The following is a 23004-nucleotide window of genomic DNA, read 5'->3' as shown; positions in this document are numbered from 1 at the left end:
AATCAATACTGGTGATAAGTGATAACTCAGCATAACAAACTCAAAAATATTTGGCAGCTGAACAACGAATACTGGTTTTGAGTTGTCATGAATTTTCATCATAATAATACCACACTTCCGAGGGGGAAAAAAAGCCCAAAAACGACACAAAAAACATGGCTGGAACTCTGAAAGTATATTATGTACAGAACTGGTGATCATCGCAGCTTGTGATGAAATTTGCAGCGCCACACCGAAGAACTACTAGTTTACTACTACTTGAAGAAGAACTTCCAGATCTCCCTCTCTGGGGGCTCAGAGACGAGGTGCGCGCCAAATGCGCCTTCTTCATCCACCAGGGATCGGAGCTGCCGCACCGCGCTGCTCGAGCCGATGTAATTCTTCCTTGCAGCAAGGTACATCACCCCATATGGCGGCCTTAGGCACTGCAAGAACCAAGAACAGAAGTTTTAGTGCGGAGTACATGTTAAGGCTATGAAGCAGGTTCTGTTCCAGAGCAGACGGCAAATTCGGACAATGCATTTGATATTATCTGGATAAACGAGAAGGATGAGATGAAGACAGTCCCAGAAACAAGGGGAAAAGAGCCTTGCAGCGAAGCTAAGCCAATTCCTAAGTCTAATGCCAAAAAAAAAAAAAACTCAGTTCTTGGTCTGCTGTAAAGTCTGATATAAGGAAATTCGTCTACCCATACTAATCTCCTGCATATCAATGCAGAGTGACCTCAGGGAGGAGCTCTACACTCATTCTGCGCTTATCGCTATCATATTATGCTAGTCATAAGTCATAACAATGCAGTGATTGTCTGTATGCTGTCTATATATGATGTCTCATGGCGAGAATTTCCTGAAGAAAAAATGTATGGAGAACAAACCTTTTTTACGAGCAAATAGAGGTTTTGAAGAGAGCTTGCAGAATAAGGGATCTCATTGACTAACAGTATATCATATCCACCATCTCCTGTGGTAGTCTCATTCCCCCTCTCCCATGCACGGCTTCCTGATAGTTTTCTTGATCGCCTTGAAGAGGTTTCATGGCAAATATTGCTTGCATCTTGGCTACTGCAACCATCCAGAAAGTCATCTTCACAGAACTCTAGTGCTACACCTGATGATGTGTCCACCTCATCCTCCTGAATCACTGACAGAACAGTGTGAAGCTCCTCCCATTCCCCGGCATAGAAATGGATATCTTGAGGCAATTGCTGCCGAGATGGAGTAAGGGGGCTTCCTTGTTGTTGACCATGTTTGTCTTGAGCATGCTCAAGATTTGCAAGCACATTGGGTATTGTTTTGCACCTTATTATTTCAGCACTCGGATCCTGAAAATGCACTGTTGAAGCTCCCTAAGAACGTTTGAGAAGAAAATGTCAGTTATCACAGTAGCCAAACACAGAGCAGAACACAGCTAATATATAACTCATTGTGCACGGATGCAACAACTATGCAACAGTAATACTAGATACATGGATTCATGCTAGTCAAGATTTAAGGCTACGGTAAATCTAAGATTAGGCTAGCAATAACACATTCTATAAAAGTAACGAAGAGATGCCATGGATAACTACAGTACCTTCAGGCAAGCAAATATCCCAGGAAGCCCATATCCACAGCCAAGCTGCATTTTGGGAAAAAAAAAAAGGACTGTTACAGTTTGCCCAAGTACCATAAACTAATCAAACCAAGCTATGAGTTTGGCATCTGAGGGACCAAAGAAATAAATAAGACCAAGAAGTAAGTTATAAGTCAAGAACCTTTTCCTGGAACATAAAGATAACAATTCCATGTCCAAGGGATTAAGGAGTGCAAGTTGGAATTTATACAAGTTGAATCAGAACATAACATTATCTGAATACAGATCATAATTCACCAGAACCATGGACTAAGCCATATCCTTCCATTTTCTTTTACATATGCGCACACCCTTTAGAGTTTTGTGTACCAAGATAACTTAAATAAATGACATATTTAACAAATAAACAAACAGTCAATGACAGAGATGGAAGTCAAGGAATGCATAGCTTCACTAGTACTCCCTCCATTCAGTTTTGATCATCATATAACAACTGTGCAGCGAGATCAAGGAGCAATCAAAACATGGTAGATGAAGCAGGCGACACATGGACTCCTACATGATGAATGGACTTAATTATGATTTCTAAGCTACGAACGGATGCACACATGGTGAACGACGTATGCATGCAGCTTGAATAATGTGCATATTGATGAGAAGCCAAGAAATCAACAATCACACCATTAGTTACTCATCAATACTGATTTTTTTTTTGTTTTGCATATGCGCTCATCAATCACGAACGAAGTGAGTAGTACTGAACACATAAAAGCGTTGTACCTCTAAAACCTGTTTGCTTCTGAATGTCAATAGTCCATCACGGATCTCATTCTTAAGAACATTCACTAGGTCAATTGAACTCTCACAGCACTTCAGAGGCCCTATAATAAAAACCGTTACTTTTAGATTCTCAGTGTTTTAGGTAGTCAGTACAAAATGATTATCATTAGGGGTATGACACTTACCTTCACCTTTTGGAGTTATAACCTCTGATCCAGATAGACCAACAATATCGACAACACTGACCTTTCCCTGAAACAAGGTTAAAACACAGAACAATTAATTCCAAAAGCCACAAAAGATTAGGATGCTATATAGCTTATATAGAGGAAAATAATAATGTTTACCATGACTTGCCTACCATATAAATGGCCACTATGAATAAAAACTCAACTCTGTAATACTAATTCCATGGTTCTATGAAGTAATCTAGTAAAATGAAAAAAAAAAGTAGGGAGTTAAGAAAGAATTATCACCTTAAATATATTCATGCCATGCATTTCAATATTCTCGCCTGCATACTTGTATGGATGAACATTCTACAGTACAATGTAAAGAATGGGAGATTAGTCAGTAGATAACAGTCCTTTCCATCAGTATATCTATGCACAAAGAGCCAACCATGGCCACACAACTTTGCAATGAACAAGAAAGTGTAGACAAAAGTTCCACCTTTGACGGGACAATCTCGACTGCTGGTGACGGAGGGTGTGACTCTCTCTCGGGCACGACATTAACGCAGTGGGCTGCAGCTTTTTCATGCGACAGGAAGCCGGCCAGGCACTGTGAGAGAATTGAAGGTGACCGCATTGCCTGAAACGACCAAATCATAATGACGGTGAAAAGAAATGTAATGCAGTAGCACTGTAATGATGGTGAAAATAAAATGTAACAATTCTTCGTAATGTCAATACAATCAAAGTGACGACAAATAAAGTGTCAAATTATCAAAATCTTGGGCATGTAAAATTTCTTTCTACTGGGATAACTCTTCTTGAACCCTTCTCACTTCCAAAGGACACAGAAAATCAACAACTGGGGCACAATAGGACACCCATTCCTACCGGATGAGATTTCATAGCCGGAAAACTTACAGCTACATCACACATCAAGAGTACCCAAAGTAGAGGGGAAATCGCAATGAGCTAAACCCCCATTGAAATGCCAAATGCCACAAGAAACGGCCCAAAGACCTGTTGTCAACAGCTAAAACTATAGAGCCAAGAAACATCACATCCAAGTTCCAACATCACAAATTCAAGAGAAGATCAAGACATCTCGAAAAGAGGGAGAGAAGATGAAGGAAGAAACACTTACTTGTACGAACCCCCAAGATCTGTCCCCAAGAATCACAGACAGGTTCCAAAGAAAAGTCGGGACAAAAACGCAAAATTAATCAATCAAGATTACGAACAGGAGGGGGGACAGATGATATGAGATGAGCAGAAGAAAGATAGAGAAAAGCTAATCAAAACAGGATGCGGAAGAGTGGTGGCGAGTTTGGCGACTGGTGAGACCGAAGAAACTGCGAACTGCTTTTCTCAGTGCCAAACTGCCAATGCCAGTGCCCCCATCGATTTGCGAGATAATTACGGAAATGCCACTAGCTCCGGGGCCATCGATGGGCCCGCCCCGGCCCATCCGGCCCACGCGACGCAGCGCCGAGACCAACGGCCAGCCACGCAGCCTCCTCGACCCGTGTGGCTTCCCCTTCGCTTTACGCGCGCGGCGCGAGGAGGCGGGGGAGGGCGAGGCGACGCGCGGGAAAAGGGGGGAGGAGGCTGGAGGGAGCAAAGCATCCATCTGCGGCGTCGGCGTCGGCGTCGGCGACGCCATGGGTGGCTGCTCCTCCGCCTTCGCGGTTTCCACCAGGATGATCCGCTTCAGCCGCGGCCGCGTGCCGGCGGCCATCCTCCCCGTCACCAGCAACGACGAGCCCTGCTGCAGCTGCTCCCCTGAAAACAACAACAAAAACAACGACGGCGGCGGAGGCGGATGCGACGGCGGCGAGCACCAGAAGGGGAAGTCGTGGAGGAGGTGGCAGTACAGGAGATGCGGCGGCGGTGGCGGTGGCGGGGGCGGGAGGAAGAACGCCATCCTCGGGGACGCGGCCGACGTGAAGACGGCGGCGGGGTTCGCGGAGAGGTACAGGCTGGGGGCGGAGCTGGGGCGCGGGGAGTTCGGGGTGACGCGGCGGTGCTCCGACGCGGCCACCGGGGAGGCCCTGGCCTGCAAGACGATCCGCCGGAAGCGGCTGCGCCGGTGCCGCGGCGACGCCGAGGACGTGCGGCGGGAGGTGGAGATCCTCCGCCGCATCTCCGCCCTCGGCGCCGGCGCCGACTCCGTGGTGCGACTCCGCGACGCCTGCGAGGACTCCGACGGCGTCCACCTCGTCATGGAGCTCTGCGAGGGCGGCGAGCTCTTCGACCGCATCTTCGCCCGCGGCCACTACACCGAGCGCGCCGCCGCCAAGCTCGCCCGCACCATCGTCGGCGTCGTCCAGGCACCTCCTTAACCCCCCACCCGCCATTGCCATTGCATCGAATGCTCTGCCATTGATTCTTGCATCCTGTTCAACCATCAACATCGCCATTGATTCTTGCATCCTGTTCAACCATCAACGTCACTTGGTGTAGTGCATGAATCAATGCATGTTGCATGCAGCTGTGCCACGAGAACGGGGTGATGCACAGAGACCTGAAGCCGGAGAACTTCCTGTTCGCCAACAAGTCGGAGGACTCACCTCTCAAGGCCATCGATTTCGGCCTCTCGGTGTTCTTCAAGCCAGGTAGGAAGGAACTCACTACTCAACAACACAATTATACTATGTGATCACGCACTGGACATGCAGCAAAGAACGCAAAGAAAATCAAATCCGAACGAACTTAAGTCTCAAATCTCAATTACCTGGCTCTTGGCTGCAGGAGAAAGATTCACCCAGGTGGTTGGGAGCACATACTACATGGCACCAGAGGTTCTCAACAGAAGCTATGGCCCAGAAGCAGATGTCTGGAGCGCCGGCGTCATCCTCTACATCCTGCTCTGCGGAGTTCCTCCTTTCTGGGGAGGTGAATCGAACCATCCATGCTTTCTCTGCTTGTTCTTCACCACAATAGCTAGCAGAATGTGTTAGATAAAAGGATACTTCTCTGATAATTACTGGTGCTGATCGATCGCTGATGCCTCCTCCTTTGCCAACGATGTGCAGACAATGATGAGAAAACGGTGACGGCGATACTCCAGGGTGGGATCAACTTCCAGAGGGAGCCATGGCCCAAGGTGTCCCCGCATGCAAAGGACCTTGTCAGCAAGATGCTTGACCCCGATCCTTCTACCCGGTTGACAGCAAAGGAAGTCCTTGGTAAAAACAACCTTCATCCAGTTCAGATTCTTTTTTTTAAAAAAACGAATCTCATTCAGTTCAAATTCAAGTTCATAGCCATATCGAAATCTAGAATTTTGCCATGTCTTTGACATTATTGCAAAAAGGGGGAAGTTTAATAATGTACAGTAAGTAGTGTTACATTACATGCTCAGTTGAGATTGTTTCTCCTCCTGCAAAAAACAGAGCATCCTTGGCTCAAGAATGCCGATAGGGCTCCAAACGTTTCGCTCGGAGAGATTGTTCGATCCAGACTGATGCAATTCTCAGCCATGAATAAGTTCAAAAAGAAGGCACTTGGAGTAAGTTGCAGAGAACCTGCTGCTACTATTCTTATTTTCTTCAAATGTGGTGTACTTCTTCACTGTGAAGCATTTGCCGATGAAGGTCGTTGCCAAGAATTTACCGGTGGAGGAGATGGATAAATATACTCAGATGTTCCACAAGATGGACAAAGACAACAGCGGTAATTTGACGCTTGAGGATCTGAAGTTGGGCCTCCAGATAAATGGTCATCCTGTTCCAGAGACAGAGATCGAAATGCTGTTAGAAGCTGTGAGTGCTTTATTATATCCATTCCCATAGCACTATATTTCGTTATTCTTTTATAATTTAGAGTTTAGAATAACTGGGGTACCGGCAGCTGAATTAAAATGAATAAAATGAGAGCAGTACAAATGCAATTGTAAATACTACTATGACATAAGTCTAAATACATGTCATCATTGCAACCAAGTATCTGTCCAAATTGTACTGTTGTTTTTTACACCTAATACACCAGAGGTACATAGATTGATTAATGTAACTTGACATTGCAGTGCTGAATGTTCTGACAAATTTCTTCCTTTTCCAGGGTGACATAGATGGAAATGGAACATTAGATTGCGAGGAGTTTGTAACGGTATTACTTCACATAAAGAAGATGAGTAATGAGGAGTACCTACCTAAAGCTTTCAAGTTCTTCGACAAAGATGGTAATGGTTTCATTGAAATGGAGGAGTTGATGGATGCTTTAGGTGATGAACTGGGCCCTACTGAGCAAGTGGTTAAAGATATTATTCGAGACATTGACACTGATAAGGTCAGTTCTAACCAATTAATTAAACTTTCAACCACTTAAAGATGTATCATATTGTGTTTGAGTGTAGATTTCACCAGTTACAAAATTCTAAAGCCTTTCTTTAGCCATTTTGGGGCCTGGAACTGCACGCAAATCAAACCCATTTCCAACAAAACTAAGGTAGTATTAAGCTGACTGGATTATTTACCCTAAACCCCCAAATCAACTAAGCCAGAAAAAGTAGAAAACCACACAATTTTCAACTATTTCCAGTAAGAGAAAACTGAAAATTAATAAGCGACCCCCCCCCTCCCCTTTTTTTTTCCCAAAAACTATAAATAGTTTACAAAAGAAATGTTACATTGGGCAGATTCGAAGCAAATCAGCAACAAATTCCCATTTCACAAAACTTGCTGAATTCTAGGCATAGTCTACTAAACTTAGTCTTCTCTTCTTTTTTTTAGCAAAATATCTTGGATCCTCATCCAAGTGTACAAGAAACCCAGGAAGCAACAGTAATTTGATGGTTTCCTATCCATGTTTTTTTTTCCAGTTGGGGTTTACACTTTACACACATGTATCAATACTTCAATAGTATAACTGACATGTTGTGCATATATTCAACAGGATGGTCGCATTAGCTATCAGGAGTTTGAATCAATGATGATATCTGGATCAGACTGGAGAAATGCTTCCCGACGATACTCAAAAGCAAATTTCAGCTCCCTCAGTCGTAAGCTGTGCAAAGGAAATTCATGAAACAGAGGAGGATCTGAGCAACAGTTACTTACTGAGTGCATCAAGCAATCAACTAAAAACAAAGCATCAGTGGACAGCCTAAAATATAAAACCAGATTACTGGGTAGAGGACATCAGCAGGGTGAAAGGAGATTTTGTATCTCAGTTGCATAGATGACAAGGTTCATCAAGCAGCGAGCCCTATAGCATCGTCCCTTGTAATGGAATCAAGACATTCCATATCTAGGATATATATTCATGACTTAGCATAGGCACATGTAAGGGAAGCGCCGACATGCAATCCACTTACCAAATGTTGATGTTTTACTACTTTGCCAAATTTAAAAAGAAAAAGAAGCTAACTCTGACAGAAACCCCAAATATAATTTATTAAAAACGTGTTTTTCAGGTTTCAACTACACTATGAACTCCCAATAGGAATCATGGCGATTTCCATCCATCATGGCTCATAATTCATACAGTAAGGAATAAAATGCATGAAAAACTTAATACGAGAAGTTCACAACAAATTCAAGTTGAAAATTTAAAATTAAGATGAAATGAATCAGTGTAACAATCATGTTCGGAAGCTAAGGCTAAGCTGAATTATTTCATACAGTTAAATAAGGAAGGAGGGCTATCCAGGAAGGCTGTGGGAGGAGGCTCTGCAATCAGGCCATGGATGACCTTGGAATGGGGATGGGAAACTAGATATGGGCAATTTTGTCCACTACAACAACATCGAAACTGACATTTTTGTGAAAAGAGATGTTTGCGATGGCAATTTTAAAACAGTCATTCTCCAGTGGAATTTCTCAATAATGGTCACTTCACAGTGATATTCGTCTTGCCAGTCCGTAAAAAAAAAACAGTGATATTCATCAATATTCCCTCATACTTCCTCCGTTTCACAATGTAAGACTTTCTAGCATTACTCATATTCATATAGATTTTAATGAATCTAGACATATATATGTGTCTATATTCATTAACATCTATATGAATATGGGCAATGCTAGAAAGTCTTACATTATGAAACGGAGGGAGTACAAGGCAAGAAAAAAAAATCAGTGAGACAATGTTGCAGATAAGAGAAATTGTGATTATGAAAACATAACAAATGGATTTTCATAAAGATAAATTTATCACAAAATGTTTACCAGAATTACCTGAAAACCTGTCTTTTATGGAGAATGGCGAGAAGTCCACTTTTCCAGGATTCCCAAGAATCATGTCGGTGACCATTTCAGCAGTGCCTAATGCCTGAAGTAAAATTTACCACATGAACATCAACTTCTGTACCTTCTTAAAAGAGATAACAGTAGAACCAATCTCTACAAATTAAAAAAAAAATCAAGCGAACACAACACGACTATTTCTGTATACGACACAGGACACATGCCTCTATTGGGCCTATTCGTCCCAACTCCTGTAGCCCTGTCATCAGGAGAACCAAGGACTGAGGAAGTCCTATGCTTGATTGCTCAACTACATAAATAATAAGAGACAAAGCTACTAACTGGAGCAGATTTATACATTGCCCTTACCAAAGCAAGTCCACTTCCTTCATGTCCTGTCGCAATCAAAACATTTGGCAGATCAGGAACAGATCCAATAACTGGCTTCCCATCAGGCACTGAAACAAATGAGATATTTATTTCCAATGGTACTACATAAAAGAGCAAAAAACTACTAATAACATTGCAATGAAATATCTTTGAAAGACTATGTGGCATTCTCTTCCTGAGTTGTTCTAAAATGAGAAGGGCTTACTAAAGGGACGGTGCCCGATCCTGATTTCAGTGTTTTCATCAATATCAAGATGAACATTCTTCAGCGTAGGAAAGAACTCTGCTGCACGGTCCCATATACATTTAAGGATGGACATGTCAACTTCTCTTGAAAATCCTTTAAACTCTCGACTGCTTCCTGTAACATAGAAATGTGGTGATCTTGCATGGTTGCATCTGTCATTTTGTGTTGTATCTTAAGTTGGTTAAATGAAAAGGAGTTTGGTTCATCCACACGAACAAAACGTGTTACAAAGGATGAAGTTTGCTAGTTCATAAATTACCTAGGATTAAATTTCCCTTTGTATTCATTGTTGCGGTCATTGATATGGATAAAGCACCATGCTCATCTTCACTGGATTCTGAAGATAGGGGTGTGCCGCTTGATTTAGCAACTTGATGGCCAACGTATCCTAGCTCCATTAGTCCATGATTTAGTTTAAGCTTGTCAAATTTATCCAACACAAGCAAATGACCCTGAAATGGAAGACTACAGCATTACAACCCCCATCCTCAAACAGATGTGGACCATACTTGCATGAAAATGATCTGAGTGGATTTACCCCCAAAAAAGTATCATTTCTTAAGTTAATAATTTCTACAAACATGCAATTAGGAAAGAGTAATTGTCAAAGTTGAGTATAAGGACTCGGTGAAAGTTTAAGAAACAACAGAGGAAGTTTCTTTTACCCTAATGTTGTTAGGTATTGAGTTGGGTACAAGAAGAAAAAAAATGTAATTCCTAAATATTACAGAGAAATGACCATCATGTTAGTACTATATTAGGGAAGAACTGAAGATATGTGGTGAACAATTTGTAATGATTTAGTTTTAGCTAGCATGTCATTAGGATCATTTCAATCCAAATATTTTTCAGATCACAGGTAAATTCAAGAAATTTCAGATGTATCATGTACCTTACGTGGCATCACAGGAATGTCCAATGTAGGATTCGGTTCAAGAAAACTACGCAATAAGGTTCGAGTCCAGGCACCAGAAGCAATTACAATAGCTTTTCTGCCATATAGGATGTGCTTAGATGTTTGGACACCTTGAACTGTTCCAGTAGTCTCTGATCTGCATTAAATTAACACAATTATCAGTAATGCAGATAGAGGTAGATGGTTTGGCATAGCTGAAAGCCCATCTCAGTAGCCTGATAGACAAGTAATCATCTACCAACCAACATAAGTTATCTGAAAAGAAGAGGCCTTGATACCTTACTAATGACATGGCAGGATCATTATAGATCTCCATATATCTTCCTTCTGAGGAATATGAACCATTGGTCTATTGAATGAAAATGTTAACGGTTGGAGACCACTGCTAATTGCACAAATATGAAATCGAAATTCTGCAGAAGAAACCTTTTCAATCAATGAGACAGCCTGGAAGGCATCAATCTGGCAGTCTTCAGGCAAGAACATAGCACCCCCATCATGTCCAACATAGAGTTCCGGCTCCAATGCATGCAATGAAGCAGCAGACAAGCATTCCGCACGTATTCCTGCCTGAGATAGAGCTTTGGTCCTTTCCTCCAATGTAGCCATCTCTTCGGAAGTTCTCCCAACTAGTAAGCTTCCTTAACAAAAATGATAACAGAATTTCACATTTCATTCAGACTCTGACTGCCATAGAGAACTAAAATTTGATCAAACACAGTACACATAATGCAATGTATATGATAAGCCATTTCATCATTGAACGAGCATAGTTTCCAACTACCGCATCAACATTACAGTCCTGGAGTATTGGAGTACAAAAGTACCTCAATTACCTTGGTCGTTAAATCTGTTGGACCGTAAGAGTCTAGGGGATGCCATTAATGTCCATTGTACTCTCTAACTGAAATCACCACTACTTACAAAGTTATAATCACTCTGGCAAGCAATTTAGACGACGCGACTCCATCGGTCCCAAATCCCCCAAACAAATTTTGAAAAAACAGCAATTCACCATCACATGGATTTTACCTGTCCTCATCCACCCCAGCCTCTCCCGCGCACCGCCGCCCCCGAGGCCATCCACCTCGGCGGCGAGCTCCTCCCACAGCTGCTTGCTCCGCACCGCCAGCTCCCACGTGTCACTCCCGGGCGTCCGGTGTGACATCCATAGGTATCCCTGCCCTGCGCGAGCGCACACACCAACGGGACATCAAAACCCTAGAGGCCATATTACCCAACTCCCCCCACGCACATGCACGCGCACTGAGGGTACCTGCGCCGGTGGCGCCGGTGCACGGGACGGCGGCGTCCGCGACGGCGACGGAGAGCGGGGTGTGGAGGAGGAGGTGGCGCGCGATGGAGAGCCCGATGATCCCGGCGCCAACAACCACCACGTCGTGGTGGGACGCGGACGCGGGCGCCGGCTCGGGGCGCTGCGATCGGAGCGCGTGGAGCGGGAGGCGCTGCCCCCGCCGCCGCCGCCACGGGTCGCGGACGGAGAAGCGGAGAACCCGCGAGTACGAGGCGGAGAGAGAGGAGGAGGAGGAGGGCGCGTGGCTAGGGTTCGGAGCGGAGGCGAAGGCGGTGGCATCCATCGGAAGGTGGTGTGGTGAGCGGCGGCGAGACGAGGTGATGAGTGATGAGCTCGAAGAGTCGAGAGGAGGTAGGTGACGGAGGAGGGAGGCGAGTCAACGGTCTTCTTTTATACAGACGCTGACGTGGCTTATCCTGGTCCCACATAGTCAGTTCTAGTGGGCCGAATTTTGATAGGCCTATTGGGTCGAGTAGTTTCACTTCGATCCATGGACGCCACGAGCCCATGATTGATGGTTTCTTTCTGAGTTCCGACGGATTTTTTTTTTTTGAGGGACATCGCTTGTAGATTGATCCTTCATCCTGCTTGGTCGAAAACCAAATCCTTTCTTTGTCTGCGGTATTTGATAGGAGGATTTTGTGACGCCATCTCCGATTTGAAGGCTACATCTGTTTGCTGCTGTTTTGCGAATTGAAGGTAAGGTACTATTTCTTCCTTCCTCATAATCAGGGATTACATTACCGGTTGATCACTAAATTTCGAGCCCCATCGGTGTCACGGTTTTCGATAAATTTTAATCGGTTTTCGAATTTGGACCAAATCTACAGTTTAACCTTCGAAATTCCAATCGAAACTTAATTCCGAGCCGTGTCGAAACTCGAAATTTCGCGGAATTCGGCCGATTTTCGTTGAAATTGTGAACCCTGCTCATAACTGTTAGATCGATCTGAGGGGTTTTTCCTCTTTTCTCCATGCACCCAATATAATTTCCTTTCTTCTTCTTCTTTTTTTTTCCCATCCTTCCCTTTTACAGTCGGTCAGTAAGCAAAGGTCGGCTCGAAATTGGGATCGAATAATCCGCCATGGGCCTATCGCGGCGGTTTCAGAATCTCATCGTGGACTCTTCCTACGCGGGCGCCCAATGGCTGCGCTCCATCGACCTGACGCGCCATCTGTTCGGCAACACAGCAGCAGCAGCACCGGCTGCTGACTCCTATAATCCGAAGAATAAACGGGGCTTAAGGATACAAATAGAGAGGATTCGGTTTCCCAGACCGATGTTGAGGTTGAAATGCACATATATGCCCTATGATCAGCGTAATATCGACTGCTTCCCCCTTGCAGATCGCAAGGTGGTAATGGTGGACCACACTGGGATCACACGCCTCTGTGACGTTGATGCCCGCAGCGTGATGGCTATGCCAAACATCCACAAGCCCAAGTCAGATCCCATCTCTCTCTTCGTCCCCAGCAGCGGCGGTGGCAGCCTCTATGTCATGGAGAGATATCCCGACCCGGAGGACGGCACGCAGCTGAGGTTGTGTTCTTGAGTTCAAGTTACCAACCTCACTCTCTCGGTTACCGCGTGTGCGCTTCCTAAACTGCTAAACGGTGCATGTTTTGAAAAAAAAATCTAAAGAAAAGTTATTTTAAAAAATCATATTAATCCATTTTTAAGTTTTTATAAGCTAATAAGTAATTAACCACGTACTAATTTATTGCTCTGTTTTCCGTGTCAGATACATTAATCAATTTGAGGCCTTTGTTTGGGGCAAGTCCTCTTGCCACTGCCACCTCCTCAGCAGTGGGGTATGAGGAAACTAGATAGAGTTATAGTCCCCCTCCCATCTACATATGCAGTGGGGTATAAGGAAACTAGATAGAGTTACAGTCCCCCTCCTATCTACATATGGTAAAAAAATTTAGTGGGGTCAAATTTAGTGGGGTCTGAGGAAACTATATAGAGTTACAGTCCCCCTCCCATCTACATATGGTAAAAAAAATAGGAAACTAGATAGAGTTACATTCCTCCTCCCATCTACGTATGGTAAAAAAAATTTAGTGGGGTCTGAGAAAACTAGATAGAGTTACAGTCCCCCCTCCCATCTACACATATGGTAAAAAAAGTTAGTGGGGTCTTCGTGGGGTAGTCTTCACACTAGTAGTGGAGGAGTCCCCTCCCATCTACATATGATAAAAAAAATTTAGTAGGGTCTTCGTGGGGTCTCTTATAGTCTTCACGCTAGAAGTGGGGGCTGAGGCAATGGCTCCTACTGCTTGGACACGGAGATGAACACATGGCTGTAGCTTGCCAAGGAGATGCCGCTGCCATTCTTCTCTGGCAAGCTTGAGTACGTGCCCGAGCTCAAGCTCTGGTTTGGCCTCTCTGCTGAGCCCAGCCGCCGCCTGCTGGCTGCTGCTGATCTGATCTCCTCTGACTCCCAGCCACAACTTATAGGCGACTGGAATGAATTTGCCCCACCTGAGGGATGGCTGGAATATCAAGAACCGCAGCTTGTCAACCTCGGCTCCGCCAGGTTCTGCATTTCAAGGTTCTTCCATATTAGGTCCATGGATAATGATAATGAAGTAATTGACAGTGTTGTAGTCTTCACTGGTGTGGAGGTGATGCCAGTTGGGCACAATGGCGATGGTAATGGGAAGGTTAAACTTCGAATGGAAAAGCACAAGTCAAGATGTTGCGTGTCTGGTAGCACCATGATCTGTTCTATCTTCTGAATAATCCTGGGGCTTTCGCTTTCAAGACTCTTGTACCCATAATGCATGTGATAGACAACTCAGAATCTTATCGTATGTTTTTTTTTGTGCTTTGTTATACAGTTTCAGGTATTATGTGTTGTCACCTGTATCTTGTCGCCTGCTTTGGAAACGAACTATCTCCTTTAAATCCTCTTCGGTTTCATCTTCAACTCCGAATATCTTTGCCGAAATTTGGTGTTAACACTGTGCCTCCTCATCTTGCTGGCCACCTCGCTGCCGTCTGCTGTCGTACTCACCTGGTCGGCGCGTCGCCGGAGCTCGACCATCCTCGTTGTCTCTCGTAGCTACTCATCGCTCGTCACCTCAGTCGCCCAACCGGGTGGTGCGGGCCCCGCTCATCCGTCGGGTCCCCTACGAGGCAAGGGACGGGTGATGTTTCCTACCCGACAACCTCTGCAGGGCCGGGGGGAGAAGTCGCGGAGCGAAGGCGGGCGTGTTTCAGCCTAACCTACTCCTGACCCGCCTCGTTGCCTAGACCCGCCCGATGGCTGCGGTCTAGGTTCTTTATAAATTAGGCTATAGTTTCCTATTTCTTACTCTAGGAGTTAAATTTGGGTTTAACACATATTTTAGAGATGGTATTTCTTGATTTGAGAAAAAAGGACTACATATCTTGCAAGCGTCAGTGAAACAAATGGCTATGCAGATCCTTGCTAATTATAGATGAAAGTTGTTTTCTCTATCTTTTAGATTGGTGTTTTAACTAGTTTTCTTATTTTTAATCAAGTTGTGATCTTATATGTCGTAGTCTTCGACATGTAACCTTATAATAATTAGCTGTAACTTTTTTTTAAAATTACACAGTACAACGCAGACACTCACAACGCACGCACACACGAATTCTATTATTGAAAAACAAAATGGATTGTTTTGCCTTAGCACACGGTGTGGTTGCAAGTGATGTTTTGTCGTGCAGACACCGTGACAAGTTTCGACGAGAGAAAAAAATTGTACCGTCACTGAAATATTTTTCTCCTGCACTTTGCATAACTTATAAAGCCAATGTGTTTGCATAAGTAGTTAATTATGCATAGAATTTTGTTTGCTATTTCCTCTTTTTTAATAGATGGCGTTGTTAACTTTTAAAAACATGTTTGATTATTTGTCTTGTTCAAAAACTTTATGTAAATGCATGAGATGTAAATCATGCTTATAAAGTACTAGTAAAACACATGGTGGGAGGCCACTGCCAGCTTGAAGGAAGCTACAAAGAAAGCAATCTGCACGCTAACTCTCCTGGTCAATTGGGAAATCTGGAATGAAAGAAACTGTATAATCTTCCAGCATAGGAGCTATCATCGGGAAGCCTACTGGCTAAAATCAAAGAGGAGGCCAAGACGTGGTCATTGGCCGGGGCGAGGTATCTTGGTAGCTGGCTAGATTTTTAATTTCTTAGCTCGACTGAACCGAAGGTCTGAAGCTGTGTTTCCTTTCATACTTGTAAAGTTTTCTTCATTCTTTATTCAATGAAATTGGCAGTTTGCCGATTCGTTCAGAAAAACAAAAAGCACATGGTGCCATCGTCCTGCAGGTCGAGTGTGCGGTGTGCCCTTGACCAGCTCCTCCCATCATCTGGAAATCATACCTGTGCTCACGAGGGAGAGAAACCCAGCTAGATGAAGATGGCGATGTGGCCGGGTGTCCTCCGAAACCCTCGCCGTTGCTGCCGGTGGAGTGTCCTCCGGAGCACCTCGCCGGTTGGCCACCAAGCAGGTAGCCGCCGTCCGCCGGTGCCTCCATCCGCCGCCGAAAGAAGGAACTGCATAGAAGAGGAACCAAAGAATCAAGAACCAAAGAAAAGAAAAAGAAAATCAAGAACAAAAGAATCCGTTGCTAGTTGCTATGATGTGAACCACAGTACCAGTCTTGGGGGGAGTTGGAGACGGGAGGAGGACTGAAGGAGCACGCCCAGCTGCCGCCGCCTCAAAACGCGGTGGAGCACACCGCGAAGTCGAAGCTGTCACCGCCGCCGCCTCCGCCGGGAGCCGCCGCCGCCACCTCGATCCGTGATGGAGCCGTGCCGCCACCGCTGCCGCCTCCGCCGGGAGCCACCGCCGCCGGCTCGATCCGCGGTGGAGCCGCACCGTCTCAGGCCGGGAGCCCTAAAGCCGCCGCCGCCATGTGAACGCGAGCAAGCGGAGCGCTCGAACAAGGCCGACCCAAAAACCCCTAGGGTCAACTGACTCCTGGACCCATTGTCACCTAAGAAAATATGGGCCGGCCCGAAAACCTATTAGTGCCACAAATTTAGGTTCGGGCCACGGACCTAACGGGTCGACCCACCCCACTTGCAGGCTGAAGTGTGCCCTTGACCAGCTCCTCCCATCATCTGAGCTCCGGTCGTCAGATCCGTGTGGAGTCATCGTCCTGTAGGCTCGATGTTCTGAAGCACAAAGGGCAAAATGGGCTTTCTCATAAGAATTTGTTTCCACGGCTGTAAAAAAAAATAGAGGACAATTTACAGGTCAGAATTGAAATCACCAAACTTAAACAGTTAAGCTTTTCCAATCTGAGAGCAGAATACAGCAAAGGCCAATTTAATGGAACCACTCATCCATACAGGCCAATTTTAATTTGAACCATAGCTGAATTCACGAAGTTGAAAAATACAATCACATGTGAGGACCCCACATGTCATTCTCACATGCAATCCTATTTTATAACTCGCAGATTTTCCAGGCTGGTACTTTCCTAATTTTCTCCATGAAGTAATATTTACAGCTAACAACACACACGCATATATGTTTTACTACTACCTAATTTTGTCCAAGCCTCTTGCGCTGCATTCCTGAGATTGTTCGTTTCTTACATCTCCTCTGAGCATCATCAGATCCCTGGGAGAGTCTGCTTCATGTTCATAGCACCAGAGTGTTGGGCCAAATGAGCACCACTTTGTTCGACCAGAATCCCAGTGAGAAGGTGTTCCTTTGCACAACTGCATTTTGACCAATCTTCCTATCTGCGGCGGGGCTTGTTCCTGCCGCACATGTTGCATGAGTTCGTAGAGGACGGGTTGATGAAAGTGCAGCGGTCGCATGGCCATCTGTCGCCTGAGCGCTCCTGCGATGTTCTCGCCACCTTACTCCGCCCTGACTTCCCCTTGGTGTTGGTGGGAGGCTTCTTGGAGCTGGAGGTACTGACTGAAGCTGATTGGTCTGTAGCGCGGACATCCTGCAGACCCGCTTCCAGTGTTTGAACAAGGTTCTCGAAGTAGTTGCGGGTTACGCTGCAATGAAATATTTAGCTTAGATCATGTTCTCAAAAAGGCTTAGTTGCTGTACATACTCATAAACATGCAAGTCTTATAGTGAATAAAATGATCAAGCAAATTTGGCACTGCATAGTGACATATTGAGCAGTTCATGGATATTTGGAAAATATACATTTGCATCATGCATGAAGCAAGCGACACTGCAAGGATAACAGTGATGGTTGGAGCAAGCGTGTGCCCTTCAGATCCAAGTAAATTACAAAATTAACGGCAAATACATTCACAAAAATTCACTGAAGTGATGATGAGTGAAGATATCTCTGCAATACCTTGTTAGACCAGAAAGCTTCACACGAAATTCACCGAAGTCTTGCAATGAAAGAGAAGGTTGAGTGGAATCCGCTGTAGGTAAAAATTCACGCATATCCTTCTCGGCACATTTATGAAGACGCTCCAAACCAGACTCAGCTTCACCTATAAATTTTAAAACATGTACAGCCGTCAAGTATGCATAAGCGCCTACTTGGCAAGGCAGAAATTATCTACTACCTTGGAGGTACACAAAAAAATCACTCTTCGCTTTGTTGTGTAGATAGTACCCATAAGCATATGTCCATTTCAGCACTCGCCTGCATTCTATGATCTGTCACAACGAATAATGAACATGTAAATTACATAAACAGTCAATGGGCAATAGAAAATGATTTATAATATCTAACCTGTGACCAAGCTTCAGGTATGAACTTTAGTTGGGTCTCTGGTATACCAACAACATCACTTAACTTTGTAAGCTATACACATGAGAAAATAGTCAAACGCAAAACTGAAACATCACAGAAGTCCAAACTAAAAGTATTTACAACTGATAAAAGGACTGCCAAAACAGTGAGTTTTGCTACAAGTATTAATAAAATCAAACTTCTGCTATGACCCACAAATGCTGTACACATGGTCCAATGTAAAACTTACATCTTCATTTTCAACTTTTTGCAGATCTGCTTGTGCTTTCTGCCTTGACTGCCAACAGGGAAAAGAAAACAGAAAATGTATCATACATAAAAGTACAGCTAAAATGTAAATTTATGGCAGACCCTTCACATTATGTATGCGAAAATTGAATGGAAATATACAGCATTGTGGAAAATTGTTATGAAAGTATGAGAAAGATAAATATAAAATAAAGCACTGTGTATGTGTTTACCACTCATAATATTGGATGGTAAATATAAAATGAAAAGTAAGTAGACAACTGATTTGCCAAGGACATTAGTGCCAGACGCTGTACTTTGCAGCAGCAACATGAAATTAGATCCTTCCAGTCAGCAAAACTAAAAGTCTCCAACCTAATGAGCTTACTATACACATTACATGGTCCATATGAAAATCAAAAGGGCATGTAGAAGCATGAATACCATAAAAAATCAGATAAAGACTATGTAAAGTGACTGGATCCTAGACATACTGTTTGATTGGACGCCCAGCGCTCATAATAATGCATGTATCTCTCAAGCGAATTTTTAGCTCTCTCTCTCCTTGCTTCAGCCTCATCATACTGAAACATGAGGAAAACATTACAAGAGATTATTGGCATGAAGGAAAACAAATAAATTAAATACACAGCAAAGTAGTATAAAAGACTAGAGCAAACACATGAATAGGTAGCAATAGAAAAGCTTATTCTAGCAAGGTAAAAATCACGATTCTTCTTGCACAATACAGTATCCAAGATGAAATATACCATGCCTCCCATCTTTGCTGATTGATAACGATTGCAAGCATAAAAGCCACCAGTCCCATCTCCATGATCTGACCATGCACCTAGGCATAACCTGCAACCATGGAAAATCAGACCAAAGATAAACAATTTCAATGCAAAATGTACACAATCACCATCAAAACAAATATGCCGAGAGGGAAGCTTACCAGCAAAACTCAAATTTACAAGGAGGAGTGCATGTCATATGCATGCATCCCTGATTCTTCTCTATAGGTCGTTTGCATTTCGGACAGGGCTTAGAATAAGCTAATATCCTGGGGGAGAAAACAACACTTGAGAAACAGCTTCCAGTTTTTCCTTATGAACTTAGGAAATTAAAAAGAAAAAAAGTATTTTACACAAGAAATATTCAAGATGGAAAGAATAAAGTACAAGACATACTATCAAATACAAGAATGAAAAGGAAATTATGTGTGCGACAAACCAATTCATGTTTTCAGATTCTGCGCTGTTCTTTAGTATCCACTTTGAGACTGTGTCACAGCTAACTGGCCGATGAGCTTCCTCTGCACACTGCATTTACCAAAGATTTAACTGGTAATATCAAACAATCAATCTGAAAGGTATACAAGTAAATAAATAAATAAAGAAATACCGACATTCCAGCAAAAACTGAATTTGCATTTGCATGAGACATCATAGTTACCATCACCAAGAAACTCAACTGCACAGGTACAATCAGGAGCTGGACACCATTTTATCTGCAGGAATTAATTTTTATTACTTCAGAAATATGTTTTTTTGAAAACCATTTGGGGTGACACTTGGCATAAATATAAGCAAGTATATACCAACTATATAGTAAATAGTAAATAGTACTACTATCTGATGGGCAATACAGTAAGGTTTAATAAACATAATTGGGAGAACGATAATGTGAACCATTATGAGCGCTGAGTACTTTAAAGAATTACCTTGTTGTTAACTCCAATATATGACCATAATACAAATCGTGCATACTTTACTTTATCCTCATCTTTCGTCAGACTATTAATCATATCTTCAAGAACGATTGCATCACAAGATGGTTCAGGGCACTGCAACACCAAACACCCTGGACCATCATTTACTGCAGCACTAATATACCCTGAAAATTTACCTCATTTTAGCACCATAAATTTCAGAATTCTTTTAAGAACAAGAATGCTACAAACTACTGAAAGTGAGAACAACAAAGTCATCTATCAATTTGTTATAGTTACAATAGCAATCAATTCGTAATGTTACAAGTAAAATAACAAAATCTTGAAGTCACAAAGAACTTATAATGTAAAAATGAGTGATGGAGAGAGAGAGAGAGAGACAGATAGACCTTCCCAACATTCATGACAATAGAAATGGGAACAACCAGCACAGCTCATTGCATTTGCAGCACATCCTTCAAAACATATTCCACAAGTTAGCTGCAACCAAAGAAACAAATAGAAATTACAACATGCAGTTAACTACATTAGTCACCAATTCAAACCAGATATGATACAATATGATAAAAAAAAACCCAATGAAGCTCCATATCTTTTAGGAATGTAATTCTACCTCAGGACAGTCAGGAACATGAACAACATTTGATGGCAAGCCAACAGAACGGCGGACATTTTCTTCATCTGCGAACCAGTCATCACTTAGCTTGCTAATACTCCTGAACAACAAAATGAAGATACATTGTTAACATAGAAAAGGATCTTCTAGTTTAGCTCAAAAGCATCCTACCTTTGTGGCAGGCCAGCAGTAAGAAAATGCTATTACATATACATATAACTACACAAAGCATTTGCAGTACATCTTGTAAACAAGAGATACATGAGATGGGCTTCTCAAATTCACTACAACGGAAATAAAACAGTAGAGTGTGTTCAGAAAGGACGAGCTGCTGGAGCGGCGGCACTGACCATTTGTAGTGACGAAGGAGGACGCATGCTGATTCCCTTGGAACTGAAAATATTGCAGACACACGGCTTATCATTTCCTCTTGTCGCTCGCGTATATCATCTTCGGTCAACACAACATATCTCTGTTCATAAGAAAATGAACACAGAAGAGGCCCATTTGAGATTTTGAGTTAGTTCTGACACCAAGTATACAAGAATTAAGAATAGAGAAACAGAAAGGCAGGGCAGCATGAACAAAAGGACCAAAACACAATTACGTTAATGACATACAATGCAGAGAAGGAAAATAGCAGTCTCAAACTCTCAATCTGTAGAGTAAACAACCATCCAAGCTATCGAAACAATTTATGAAGAGAAAACATCATATCTATAATCTATTGAGATCTTGGTAAATGTTTTGCTATTTTTTTCCCCGAAGGATGAAACGTTTTGCTATCTGTAAAGCAGAGAAGCCATGAACAAATTTCGCTGCGACTCTAAGCACACCACCATCGCATTGCACCTGTTTCCCAGAAATTCTATCAAATGACCACAGAATACGCGAGGGTTTCTGATCCCAAAACCGATCATCATCAAAGACACTAATCACCATCACCATACAAGCATAAACCACTCGTACATCGCATTGCACCTGTCGCTCAGAACGTCGAATTACCACAGAACACGCAGGATTCTCGCACCCAAAACCGAATCAGCATCAAAGCCACAAATCACCATCACCACAACAGCAGCGCCACTCGCTATCCAGAAATCCGAAAAGGGGGGGCCTCTCTCATTTGAACGACGGAACGAAACACGCAAGGGCATTGATCGCAATTCACAGACAGCACCTGCTCGCGCGTGGAGACGACCTCGTCGGCCTCACAGCCCTCGTCGCTCCCGCGGCCCCCGAACTCCTCATCCTCGTCGCTCCCGCTCCCGCCGCCGCTACACTCCCCGTCGCTGCAGTAGTAGTAGTACTCCTCGTCGTCGAGCAGCTCGTCTTCGTCGGAGCCCATCCCGGGGCGATCCGCCGTCGAGATCGGGCGGCGGGTGGGGGAAGCGGGAGGAGGGGATGGATGAGAGCGCCGCGCCGCGCAGCCGCGAGACGGCGAGAGAAGCGAAGCGCGGAAGAGCGGTGGTGGGGTTCCTTTTGTTTTGGAAGGCGAAGGAAGCGGTGGTTAAGTGGACTAGTGTTGGAAAATGGAAACGGGGCGATGTGATTCACGCGTGCGTGTGAGCTGCTTTTTTTTTTCTTGGCTGTGATTTTCGAGTTATTTGTATCGTGGCGCGTGAAAGATTTTTTTTCTTGGAAAAATGTACACTTATTTTCAAACATTTTTTATTCCAGTGGTACACGTTTTATGCTTAAAAGGATATAAAAAACAGGAGCATTGTTTTTACGAACAAAGTCAAAAAAGAAAATGATGCGAAGAGCTCTTGTGTAGAGTTTCATGCTCATACGGATTGCTATACACAGATATGAGTGGTCCGTCACATTTTTCTAGATTAACTCAACCCATTTTTTAGTGGAATATATTCTCTTTTGGAATTATCCTATCATACCTAATCTCACAACCAAACATCTATGAAAATGGACTCGACCCAAACAAACTTAGAAAATCCCTCCAACCGAACACATCCTAAATCTCCCCTATAAGGTAATTTCGTGCAAAACACTCCGGCAATGTTTGGCTAATGGGAAATGGAAGTGATTTCCCACCCACCAAAAGACATCTTTAAATCCTAAACATTCATTCTCCCTATTTCATTTAATCCTAACCCT

The 23004-nt window shown here is 43.6% G+C and overlaps 4 protein-coding genes and 1 long non-coding RNA gene across 8 annotated transcripts; 1 reads left to right on the top strand and 4 right to left on the bottom strand.

The window, feature by feature from the left end:
• Nucleotides 1-9: 9 nt before the first annotated feature.
• LOC4347565 (uncharacterized) lies at nucleotides 10-5400 on the bottom strand. Of its 2 annotated transcripts, none has more exons than XM_066304181.1 (8): nucleotides 5260-5400; nucleotides 3025-3165; nucleotides 2829-2891; nucleotides 2538-2604; nucleotides 2353-2453; nucleotides 1573-1617; nucleotides 875-1345; nucleotides 10-425 (listed from the first exon to the last, which is right to left on the bottom strand). In XM_066304181.1, exons 2-8 carry the CDS (start codon nucleotides 3160-3162, stop codon nucleotides 255-257), a joined length of 1056 nt encoding a protein of 351 aa, XP_066160278.1. In that variant the 5' UTR covers nucleotides 3163-3165; nucleotides 5260-5400; the 3' UTR covers nucleotides 10-254. The 2 variants fall into 2 exon arrangements, with proteins under 2 accessions (XP_066160278.1, XP_015611719.1); XM_015756233.3 differs by lacking the exon at nucleotides 5260-5400 and adding an exon at nucleotides 3670-3861.
• Nucleotides 4072-7875, top strand: LOC4347564 (calcium-dependent protein kinase 22-like). The gene is made up of 8 exons (NM_001422816.1): nucleotides 4072-4855; nucleotides 5017-5140; nucleotides 5277-5420; nucleotides 5561-5713; nucleotides 5921-6036; nucleotides 6122-6289; nucleotides 6588-6815; nucleotides 7422-7875. The coding sequence occupies exons 1-8, from the start codon at nucleotides 4187-4189 to the stop codon at nucleotides 7551-7553; spliced, it is 1734 nt and encodes a 577-aa protein (NP_001409745.1). The 5' UTR covers nucleotides 4072-4186; the 3' UTR covers nucleotides 7554-7875.
• Nucleotides 5803-11940, bottom strand: LOC4347563 (glycine oxidase). 3 transcript variants are annotated; one of them, XR_001539882.3, is made up of 11 exons: nucleotides 11540-11938; nucleotides 11296-11448; nucleotides 10690-10904; nucleotides 10542-10612; nucleotides 10240-10399; nucleotides 9607-9799; nucleotides 9306-9461; nucleotides 9080-9168; nucleotides 8702-8795; nucleotides 6679-7532; nucleotides 5803-6251 (listed from the first exon to the last, which is right to left on the bottom strand). XR_001539882.3 is itself a non-coding variant. In NM_001422815.1 (10 exons), exons 1-10 carry the CDS (start codon nucleotides 11859-11861, stop codon nucleotides 6247-6249), a joined length of 1458 nt encoding a protein of 485 aa, NP_001409744.1. In that variant the 5' UTR covers nucleotides 11862-11940; the 3' UTR covers nucleotides 5804-6246. The 3 variants fall into 3 exon arrangements, 2 of the variants coding, with proteins under 2 accessions (NP_001409744.1, NP_001409743.1); NM_001422815.1 differs by lacking the exon at nucleotides 6679-7532 and having other exon boundaries at nucleotides 5804-6251; nucleotides 11540-11940; NM_001422814.1 differs by lacking the exon at nucleotides 5803-6251 and having other exon boundaries at nucleotides 7168-7532; nucleotides 11540-11940.
• A 3852-nt stretch (nucleotides 11941-15792) lies between these two features.
• Nucleotides 15793-16495, bottom strand: LOC136351813 (uncharacterized). Its single transcript, XR_010735038.1, has 2 exons — nucleotides 16224-16495; nucleotides 15793-16121 (listed from the first exon to the last, which is right to left on the bottom strand). It is a non-coding gene; the product is annotated as an uncharacterized lncRNA (long non-coding RNA).
• Nucleotides 16496-16883: 388 nt separating this feature from the next.
• Nucleotides 16884-22373, bottom strand: LOC4347561 (probable E3 ubiquitin-protein ligase ARI8). Its single transcript, XM_015756228.3, has 15 exons — nucleotides 22070-22373; nucleotides 21240-21361; nucleotides 20887-20989; nucleotides 20663-20753; nucleotides 20265-20437; nucleotides 19950-20051; nucleotides 19775-19863; nucleotides 19497-19604; nucleotides 19312-19402; nucleotides 19036-19125; nucleotides 18543-18590; nucleotides 18293-18364; nucleotides 18123-18216; nucleotides 17903-18047; nucleotides 16884-17588 (listed from the first exon to the last, which is right to left on the bottom strand). The coding sequence occupies exons 1-15, from the start codon at nucleotides 22235-22237 to the stop codon at nucleotides 17318-17320; spliced, it is 1767 nt and encodes a 588-aa protein (XP_015611714.1). The 5' UTR covers nucleotides 22238-22373; the 3' UTR covers nucleotides 16884-17317.
• Nucleotides 22374-23004: the final 631 nt, after the last annotated feature.

The sequence above is a fragment of the Oryza sativa genome, chromosome 9, assembly GCF_034140825.1.
Source record: "Oryza sativa Japonica Group chromosome 9, ASM3414082v1".
NCBI classification, from domain to species: domain Eukaryota; kingdom Viridiplantae; phylum Streptophyta; class Magnoliopsida; order Poales; family Poaceae; genus Oryza; species Oryza sativa.
This window is presented reverse-complemented; position numbering and strand designations above follow the sequence as displayed.